The 11,752-nt window shown below is 28.6% G+C and overlaps 1 protein-coding gene across 1 annotated transcript; it reads right to left on the bottom strand.

Moving 5' to 3' along the window:
• Window positions 1–487: 487 nt before the first annotated feature.
• LOC107438517 (uncharacterized) lies at window positions 488–5,392 on the bottom strand. Its single transcript, XM_016050823.4, has 2 exons — window positions 2,945–5,392; window positions 488–730 (listed from the first exon to the last, which is right to left on the bottom strand). The coding sequence occupies exons 1-2, from the start codon at window positions 5,373–5,375 to the stop codon at window positions 615–617; spliced, it is 2,547 nt and encodes an 848-aa protein (XP_015906309.3). The 5' UTR covers window positions 5,376–5,392; the 3' UTR covers window positions 488–614.
• Window positions 5,393–11,752: the final 6,360 nt, after the last annotated feature.

The raw sequence follows: 11,752 nt of genomic DNA, 5'->3' as shown, positions 1-11,752 counted from the left end.
TGGGAAATATGATCCCCATAGCTTTGTCAAGACAGCGATTCAAAGTTTGGACCCCTTAATGTTAATTTCATTTTTGCGTTTTTCGCCAAATCTCCAGAATTTTTCGAACGAATTTAAAACATTTTGCACACAACTATAAAATTCGTAAAAAAAAATAAATTTTAGCAAATATTTAGTATTTTTTATTATTTTATTTAATCACGGTAAAAAATTTTTTTATTGTAAAGCATGCGATATCATTGTGCTTGGCCAAGTGCAAAATTTAAGCGAAATAAGTTAAATAGTTCCTGTGAAATCGACTTTTAAAAATGTTGTCTATTTATTGACAGATTTCCTGTCATTAATGCATGTTTCAAATGCAGAATAGAGTTCTAATAATTTCTTCGTTTCTCATTGTCCTTTATTTCATAAATATCAAGTAATTATAAAGAAAATATTTATTAATTTAAACTTCACATCTTTAAAGGAATGCAAAGAAACTGAACGGTAGCGAAAGTGTGTTAATTATAACATTGTTTGAGTTTATTATGCTCTATGAGGTGCAAAATTTTACAGAATTTCCAACTATTTTGGAAAATGAAAAAGCCATGATAAAAAATTTCTTGATAAAAGTCTCATCGTTTTAAATAAGGATGAAGCGGTTTCACACGCTGTTTCCGAGAAAGGCCTACTCTTACTTTATATCTTTCCATTTCCAAAATTGTTTTCTTTCTCAAATCTTTCGGATCACCTGTAATAATTAATGCATTTACTATTCAATAATTTCAAAATAAATTGAAAAAAAATTTCAAGAAAGGAATTGTAAAGAAAAGTAAGTTTAAAATATTTCATTGCAATACTAAACAGCACAAAAATCTAATAACTTAAAATAAACTATGGCAAACTCAATGTTATATTTTAAACTACACAAGATAAAATCTTACCGAAGGCTAAATTTTAACTGCTCTGTAGACTGAATTTGACTCAAAAACAAATAAAAGAAGATGTATTGAGCAACCAGCTAACAGGCATACGCCCACTAAATTAAAAAATAAATTTTAGTAGGTCAAATGAAGTTAGTAGTTTTTAAGTTGGTCTTAAGGGTAGTTCTTGAGGTATATATTTAGTTGGTTCTAAAGGTATGTCCTAAAGAAAATTATAAAATGGTTGAATGAAAATGAAAATCTTTTATCAAAATACTTTTGTGTGGTTTTAGAGGACCAAGGCATTATTATTTCAAAATTGTTCTCAATTTTTTTTTACTCTATAACTGGACAAACTTCACTTTATCATGAGAATAATAATTAAAAAGTCTCATTTTAACTTATGTAGTGAAAAGTGAGATAAATAGTTTTAAATTTATTCTATAAGGATATCGTATTATCATATCAAATAAAAAAAGAATCAGTACTTGGAATAATTCGAGGAAATCCTCCTTTTCTGTGTACTATATTTTTTTAGAAATTTTTCGACCATTATTATCATTTTTACTGATGACTCTTTATTATTAAACAAAGGAAAAGCTTATTGATATGAGTGAAAATAAATGCAAAGAAGCCTTTACGCATTTCTCTGAGCTCAGTAAACTTAATAAACATAAATCAATTAACTTTAAAATCTACTTATTGGTTAACTCCTTATGATTTTTATTGAATTAATTAATGGATGCGAGGGATTTATGACTTTATAAAAATTAAAAAAAGAACAAGATATAATTTTTGTGGTTAACTGTTTTATTTTATCCCATTCAACCCTAAAATGTATTATCAGTAAGTATAGATAAAGTATCGAAATTAAATAAAATATCTTGGCGTCCTAACTAGCAAAAATTTGTAGTTTCTTTCAAATAATCGCAAAATTAAGGTTAATTATTTCATAATTTTAATTTCTAATGACTTAGATGTCGTTGATATTTATAGAGTAAATTACATTCAACAATATAGTAATACTGGTGATTATTTTGCGAAATTTTAATGACTCTTGCTTAAATCATAAAGGATGTATTTAACTTTCATACAACTTTCATAAAAATGTAGTCACAATCAAGTCACTTGGTCAGCAACTGTGAAGGGATGAGAGAATCTGGTTTCAATGCATATTATTTGATAAAATTTTCATTAAACACCTCGAAGTATATCCTTGTAAAAGGTATGAACTTTTAGATAAATAAAATTCGAAAAACATTTCATACTTCATAATTCCTTCAAATAGATATTGTAAACAAAATATGAAACAATGAAATCATAAACTTTGATTTAGCAATAAAAGTAATTGGAAATCATCGATGTACTTTTGATGTAATTAATGTATTTAAAAACATTAACGTATTTTTGACAGCTCTAAAATGTAAGGAAATAGTCCATTCTGTTTTACAGTAAAGCTTATTTCTTTAAATCATGTTGCTCTTTTTAATAAGTAGATCTATTTTTCTGTCAATTTATGATAAAGGGAAAAAATTAAAATCTAGAGCAGAAATTTGCTTTTCACAATGTATTAAGAATTTAGGAAAAAGTTTATAATATTCGTTATCAATCGGTTATTGATACAATCGATTTTACTCTTAGAAAAATCATTGCAAACTTGAACCATAATATTGGTACTTGGGGTATCAAATTATTGAGGAAAGTCACTGTAACCTTAATACGATGATAAGGGGAAGCTTGTTCCCGTTTAGGATACAATACCGTATATATGGAGTATATATGGAATAACTGAGCTGGGATTAACTTATGCAATTATATATGGTTCAATTTAGCATCTTATTTGGCTTGCAGTAAAGTCTCTCAATAGTATATAGCTCCCCAATGCTTATAAAATTTCATCTTAGTAAAAAAAAAAGGAAAAATATATGTCTTTAGGAACCTCAATTCTGATTCCATTAAATTATCAACTTGACCATCTTTGAAAAACAAGTAAATTAAAAGATTAAATTTAAACTTAATTGGAATTAAAAATAAAGGCTTACTATTGGCCACTTCAGCATGGAATGTTTCTTCATCAACTACATTCTTCTGATTAGGCACAAGTTGATCTTCAATAGGTTTTGATCTTGGAGCATCCGAATGAGTAGTAGGCAGGTAAATTTTACCTGGTGAATTAATTGGTTTAATAGCTGAGTCAACAACTGATTCATGTTCATGTTTAGCAAATAAAGCTCTTCTTTTATTTGGTACTGTTGTTAACGGTTTTAAAATTCTGTTGGTTCCAGGATTGCTATTTTTGAAAGTATCAGGATCTTTATTTTCATTATCACTCTTGGCTTGATTTAGCAAAATAAATGCGTTTAAGTCTGCAAATTTCTCAAAGGATTCGTTTAACATATCAGTTTGGCATGCAGCATGCTTCTCTTTAGGTTCTATAACGGAATCTATCATTAATGGATCATTCATTGTCGATTTTTTATTTAAAAAATACTTGGAAGTCTGCGGAAAACTCTGTAGTGATTGAGCTTCAGAAAAATTTGCTATTTCGTATTTTTTGGAGAAGTCAAGCATCTTGTTGAATGGATAGCTTAAATCAGATTTTACTTTCCCAAAACTATGGAGAGACATCGCACTAGAAGACAAGTTATAACACGTGTTCGAAATTACTGAACTTTTTGAAATCATCATTATTAGCGAATTTCTCTCAGTGATTGAATTCTTATTGTTGTTTTTCGATGACATTAATCCAAAATGTAAACTATTTTCTTCATAATGCCTTTTGGAACTTTTGGTTTTTGATTCCGAGACATATGTCTTCTCTAATGAATTAAACCTAGCATTGTTAGAATAGCTTTTGCAGTTACGATTTAATTTAGTTTTGCGGATTTTTGCTTTTTTCTCCATTAGACGGCGATACTTTTTAATTATCTTCTCAGAGAGTAATTTAGCATCATTGCATAATCTACTGATGTTAACTCTTCTATATTTAAAGACTATGTTTCTTCTGTTTAGTTGGAAGGCTAGTAATGAGGTATTACTTTTCATAAGCATTTTTTTATTCGAACTAACAAAGCCTTTAGGATGTTTCATTTGGTTATGACCTGAGCTTGTTTTATCTTCTATTTTTCTGCAGAGAATAAGGGTTTTTTGTGCTGTGGTACCTTTTTGAGGAGTGATATCTTTTTGAGGAGTGGGATCTTTTTGAAGAATGGGATCTTTGCAAGGAGTGCTATCTATTCGAGAAGTGCTATCATGAAAACCGTATTGCTTGCATAGATTTAAATTATGTATTTGTTGACAAAATGCATCTTCAGTAACTTTATTCATAGAAACCTCTTGAAGGCTACTATCTCCACAGCTTCCGTTAAAAAATTTATGCTTTGATATAACTCTGTTTCTGAAAGCGGAATGATAACCTGAGTTTCCTAATTTCATAGAAACTGCGTAATCGAACTTCTTTATTATTGAGTCGTTAAAACATTCAGGTGAATACGTTAATGCTTTTGCATTTTCTATCAAAAAAGTGTTATTTATTGTATTATTGAATATTTTAATTGTTGTAAGTGTTTCTTTTAATTCAACCAATTCAACTCGGAATTTCTTGCAAACAAATGACCCTACAAGCATTTTGCTTAGAGAAAAAAAATTTTCTTTAAAAGGTACATTTTGTGGTAAAACGTTCTTTAACCATAACAAAAAAATTGCAATCAAACTTCGATAATCAAGACAGTAATTCGTAGCTTTTTTAATGTAATTCTTATTTAAATCTAAAATGACATTAAAAGGAGCATCAAACTTTTGTTTATCTTTTGAAAGAATATTGACATTTTCAGAAAAAATATTTTGATTGCTAAAATTATCAAAAAATGGAAAGAGATTTGAAAATATATTTATATTGTCGTTAAAAATTGAAATCTCTTCGTTGCTTGCTTCATTTAAGTCTAATGAAAATATCTGACCATAATTGCCTTTCTGTTTAACTCTAATCATACTTTGATCAGAAATTTTTTCAAATATACTACATACATGTAATGGAACACATTCCAAACTTTGGATTTTAGTTTGAGCATTACTCGACATGTTTTGTGCCAAAGCTAGTAGTTCATTTGAAAAATTTTTCATTTTTTTAATGCTAGGATCAGCACAAATGATGGTGTTACATAGATTTTTATCACTCAAATTATAATTTCTCAACTGGTGGCTTTTCTGGAAAAATGAGTGAAAAAAATTCTGCAATGTTTCCACTTTTAGTTCTTGCAATGGTTTCGAATCACTATTTAGAGTGGACTTCAAATTTATCTCTTTTGAACAAAAATGCATTATACCTTGATGGCTGTCTTGTGAAGTATGGTATATTTTCTGAGAACTATTAATGTTTAATGAAGGACAACTAGGTATTTCTTCAAGTTTCTTTAATAGTTTCAAAAAAAATTGTCTACGCTCTTCGAATTCATTTATGCCAAACAAATTCATTATGTTATTTTATTTTCCTATACAAATAAATGAGAAGTATTATAACCATTTAATGAACTTTATATAAATACACATTGACTATAGGCTATAGATTTCCTCAAGAAGTAAAATAAATTTACAACTCAACTGGATACAATACACATCTTTAATTTTTTTTTTTTAGGTTTAATTCATTTCACATTATTAAATCTCTGTGGAAAAATGTGTTTTATTGAATAATTCCAGATATTCTAATATTTTCCATAATCTATTGAATATTTGATATCATAGAAAGTATTAGAATAGCTTACATTTTATTAGAAAAAAAAAACTATTTTGCCAGAATACTGCATGGTTTTAATGCTGATTTTATCAAACCAGTAAAATGTCACAGGATCTTGCGTTTAGTTTTCAACTGTTAGTTCTTCAACTTCATTTCAAATTCATATATATATATATGTATATATATATATATATAATACATATATCGAACACATTTAATTGTTACTTTTACCAAAATCATTACAAAAGCTCTTCGGTAAAAATTAGCGAACGTTTTGGTGTTCTCATAGTCAGAAAAGCCGTAATTTTTACTACATTCTGATAGTTTTAATCATACTTTTTTTCACAGTGCATCAACCAGAGTTTTAAAATCTGTAGTTTAAATGTTCGACTCTAATTCCGACACTCCTAACTTTTCTAAGAGCCCAGCTCCAATTAATGCTCCATACACCTTGATTATACTCCTTGGAAATTTGATTCTTTAAAGTTGTTTTTGAAGTCAACTACAAATAAGCCTTAAATTTACCCTAACACCTCAAAGAAACTTCAAATGAACGCAAAAACATCTTAAATTTTTCTAAGGGATATTTCCCACATTGCGGCTACCCCTTATACTTTGGAGGTCAGAAATCCGAATCCAAGCAACCAACCAATTAACAACCAAGTAGCTCTTAGGTATACTTTAACAGCCTTGGACGATTTTATTCTATAAAACCTAATTTTTAACTCGCATGATTAGAAAATCATTATTTAACAAAAAATATCGATTTTCTTGTGCTTATACAATTTTTACACGCCTTAAACCAATAGTTCTTACTTAATCTCAATATTTTAAAGTAAGGACTTGTTTAATATTGTACCTAGCAGAGAGGTTGGTGTGGAAAATGATGGGAATGAAAAAAGCAGTCCTTATAAGACTCCAAAAATTTATGACTAGAATCTTTCCCGAAAATACGGGAATTTTCAACACTCAATTACAGCACGACTAACCGGCTACAACAGATGATAGGCCGTGAAGCATCAGAACATTATGGCAGTCACAAACAGACTATAGTTTGTCTAAGCTAAGAACTCCTCCCACCACAAAATCTGAAGCCTTCTGGTGCTATGGAAACAAGTATGGCGTATTTTAGGGACTAACTCTAGGACTAACACAATAGACCGAAGAGATTCCCTTTCTCTCGACGAAACCACTCCAAAACAGTGACCCCGCACCCCTACTTGAAATAGTTATACCTCGTTACCATGCTCACTACCACAGATCCAGACGAATGTCTGGAGGACTTCTTATTTTAAACGAACTATAATGTTCTCTTTACTTCTACAACTAAACTTTCTGTGAAACCCCGGAACTTTCGACATGATTCGACACGATTCTCGCATAACTTCGTGAAAATTGGTCCTATTGCTTGGAAACTCGAATTTTCCAGTACTATAATTTTGTCACCAAAATGTTCTCCAATTATCGCTAAGTCGGCAAATCGGCAAAAATGTCGCCAAACAGAGTTTTTTTTCAATTTTTTTTATATATAAGAAATGCATTAAGCATTATTTTCTCTCTAAATTATGTTAGAATTAACGTGATTTCCTGTCTAATTTTCTAATTAAACTGTTTATTTAGGGTCCGTCTGAGATATTTAGCCTAATAACAAAAGAATATTTACAAAATCATTCACATATTTTCAAATTCGTTACAATATACATTTTTTTCAACATTAATTTTAAGCATGTGAATAAAATCATCATGTCGTTCCTATTTTTTCCGATAGAATATTTTTTGATTTTGAAATATCCTGACACAATGAGATATTTTAAGAAATAGAAAAATCCTTAAATTTCTATATTATTAAAAAGTATTTTTAAAATCTTAATGCATGTATAATAATAATAAATACATATCAGACAAGTATACAAAATATTTTTAAAATATAATTTAACAACTACACGTCAAATGAATACAATTTAATAAATGTTTATAAACTAAATATAATGAAAAGTGAAGGACTCTTTTTAGTTTTTACAAACTTAAGCTGTTAGCTTTTGCATATAACTGCTGGATATTAAATCAATGGTATAATTTCCATCACCTAAAACTAGTTTATAAGATAAAGCATACATACAGTAAAAAGTAAAAGTTGAAAATTATAATCAATCTTCATCAGCATTTATATTCTCTTTATCGAAAACTTTTAATCATTCAAACCATTCACAACTTTATGACAATTTTTACTACGCTTATACAAGACTAATAAAATTCATTTGAGATTTAAGTATTTCGCTTACGTAATAAATGAAAAAGAAAATGCAATGAAATAATTGAAATATAAATCATAAATTTACCTATTTAAAGCAAGAAATTTTCAATTTTGAAAAATGTAGCTACTGTTTAAGTTCTTTTTTGCTTTAAAAATTATCTTCTGCCGCTAAATAAACATTTCTTATAAGTATAATTTTTAAATAAAGATCAAACGATAAAGAAATATCGATATTTTAATTATAACAATATGATTATTTAATTATCGAATTTTTTTATGCATTAAATATGTGTTACTATTTGCATTTCTTGTTTATCACTTAATGTCCATTTCTATTCCAGAGTTTAATCAGTGTTAGAACAAGGTTCAACTAGCTCGTAATTTGAGTGCTTTTAAAACGCTAGTGCTGATAACTTTCACCAACATTTTTGAACCAGTTGTCGTTTGTAAATTCCTAAATTGTTTAAACGTTACATGATTTCAAAAGAACGAATTAAAAGCAGTTTTTTTATAGAAATGATTATCAATGCACAGTTTTTATTATATTTTTTGACAGCAGATTTAATTTAATTTCTTTATCGGAATTTTATTGAGACTTATTGTGATATGTCAATCTCGTTAATTTAAAAAAAATATATAGAAAATAAATTTGTTGTTTCTAATGTTCTATATTCAATGTGCTGAATTAACATGGAATAATAAAGATAAAAGTAAAAACAGAGACCACTTTATCAAAATTTTTAAAATTTAGCTACAAAAACTCAAAATCGATATTTTATAAATGTTACTAGTGTTTTTTAATAGACTTAAAAATTATTTAAAAAGAATAATGAATTTCATAATTAATTGTGTTTACAAACAAAACAAACAACTTGTGTCAAAACAATAAAAGCTATGATTTAAATTGCAATTTTAGCGGCTTGACTTTTAAAAAAAATCTTCCTAGCTCTTATTTATTATAAGCGCTTAGGATTGTTTTTTAAATTTAAAACAGCAATTATTTATAAGAAACTATAGATACTTTCATGAATATAAAGACATATCAATTTATACAGTAGAGTCATGCGTTATTTACTATAGAGCAGTTATGGCATAGAGTAGTTATATTGACCAAAATAATTGTTACAAGTTACAAATTTATTGCTACATAGTTGACGTAGGGGGTTTAAAAACACCATTTTCGGTTTGTACTTTATTGTTGGTCCCTCAAACCTGTGAAAACCCTTAACTTCAATGATAAGTATGAGAAATCGCATATACTAAACATTTCTAAATATTTAAAATGATTCACTAAGTATTTTTTGAGAAAGATCAAAAATTAAGTTAGTATAGAAGTGTTTCCATTATTTTGTCCAACCCGTTGCCTTATAGATTGTTTATTTTTTAAATCCTTTAATAAAAGTTACTGGACAATTTATAAGTTTCGAGTATTTTTTTTTTCAACTGATGTGGTGATCAACAGTTGCTAATGACAAGTCAACTGTAGCTAATGACTTTATGCCTATTTTTTTTTTTTTTTTTTTAAGTATTTTGTGTAGGGAGAGTAATTTATTAAAAAATTTAAATTTATACTGTTACTTGGATTATTTCTCACAAAATTTGCTTAATATTTATGATCAAATATTTGATAATGCAAAGTATTTTTGCTACTTTAATGTGTGTACATACATATAAGTTTCCTTAATTTAGTAAATGTGTTTTTGTATTGAGAAAATAAAGCCCTCATAATTTTAGAGTGACAAAAAATTTATAATTTTCTTTGTATCTTTTCCATTACTTTATTAGAAGAGCATAAATTGAATAAAAAAAAGAGTTAATGGTAAAATAAATAGACCAATTATTCAGTTATAGAATTGAATAAACGAAAGTTATAAAATTGTGAATGGAAAGTTACAAGATGAGCAAGCAATGAAACTAATGAAGCATATCATGAAAGAATAAGTAAAAAGCATTATAAATGATAAAACAAATAATAAAACAAATTAAAAACAGATAAATAATTTCAGATATGCACAAATAACAGTGATGATAGAAAAAGCATAGGAAAATAAAGGAATTTTCCACAAAAAATTTAGAACACATTAAAAATTTTGCCTCCACGGTAACAATTGATGTTATAATAATTGATGTTATAAGAAAATAACTCGCAATAAGAAAATAATTCGAAAATAACTTTCGTGTAGTTAAAAATTAACTACACGAAAACAGTAGTAATTTGTAAATAGTATTGGATTTGTTTCTTTATGTCATGGCTTTATTGAAGAATATTTTTTTTTTTTTAATCTTCATTATAGTTGGCTTCATATAGTTGTACTTGACGAAAACATTTTCCTCATGTTTCTAAGATTTGAGATTAAAATTACTCTTAGGTTATTCCTTAAAAAACATTCTTCCTTCTTTGAAGAGCGACGTATTATTTTCTCGTCATTCGAATTTTTCACATCTAAAACGAGAATAAAATCTTTACCTAACTGAGGTAACAAGCAACTTTTAAAAATGTCCATGATGGCGAAGATTTGTTTACAATTTTTATGAGTGCTAGTGTTATATTGAGGAGGGCAAAGGGTTGCCTCACAGTGAGGATTACCAGATAAGGCTAGGAAACAGTAGCCTAATAAAACCGCATCGAGTAAAAGTGCCCGAGAGTCAACAATGCGGAAAATCGCGAGCGGGCATGGTTTTCGGAACAAAACTCGTCGACTATGGTGTAAAGTTATAGGTTATTGAAGCACTCGTACCTTCATTCACTAATTTTTACGCCATAATTCATGATCTCACTAAGCAAAACATCCTCGAAAAAATATGTATAAGGGTGGGAACAGAATAAAGAAATGTACTGATATTAATGTTAAAGCTAATTTACATAATCAAATAAAATACTTTAGAATGAAACATCTGTCTATCCATCCTTTGAATGAATATGAATCCATCCTTTTTAATATCTAGAATCTAATTAAAAATTAATTATAACTCAAACCAGAGGCAGGGCCTGACTAAGGTGTGTTGAATGCATTAATGAGGATTTCAAAGCTCTGAAAATGAACAACTGAAGCACCTTGACAAGGAGAAGTACAGACTGGAAAAAGATCCCTTGCCCCACGAATGGCAATCGAGTCAATAAAAAGGAAAGAGCCGTGATGGCTCAGGGGATTAAACGTTCGCCTTCTAATGAGGTGAACCGGGTTCAAATCCCAGCGATGACTGGTAGAATACGTATTCCGTATCCGGCTTGCACACACCACAATGCTGGCATGAAATATCCTCAGTGGTGAACTGATCATGATTTAAATAACCTTTGCTGTCAGGCAAACCCTGAGAGGTTTTCGTGGTTTTCCTTTTCATGTAACGCAAACGAGGGTTCATTCCATCAAAAAAGTTTTCCACGAAGACGAATTTCGTCCTATGCTTGATCCATGAGTTCCTTTGTCTTAAGGACTGGGTTCAAAATTACAAGGCTAAGGAGTTGAACACTAGTTGGCTGTTCAACGACGGCTATAAAATAAAAAGGAAGGGGTTTTTTAAGAACATTTTAAAATACTTGCTCTCTTTCTTTTATTATACCCGACTAATATCGTTGCTTTTATTACAAGATTATAGCAATAACCACACATAAACATTTTCAAAAATGTTAGTATTAGTAATGGCAACAACACGTTGGAAATTATACTTAAAATTCAGGATCTTCATCCCATGCCAGCTTCACACACCAGTTTGCACATTTGGAACACAATCATTTGGCTATAGGTAATCTCTTAAGTTAGATATTTTTAAAGATAAAATTTCAAGGCAGAAATATTAATGCAAGATTTTATTTGCTTTTTTTTTATACCAATTTTATATGCTAAATATTTGACTTAAAAA

Source organism: Parasteatoda tepidariorum, chromosome 8 (assembly GCF_982258835.1).
Source record: "Parasteatoda tepidariorum strain Cologne lab strain chromosome 8, Ptep-v5.0, whole genome shotgun sequence".
Lineage (NCBI taxonomy): Eukaryota > Metazoa > Arthropoda > Arachnida > Araneae > Theridiidae > Parasteatoda > Parasteatoda tepidariorum.
This window is presented reverse-complemented; position numbering and strand designations above follow the sequence as displayed.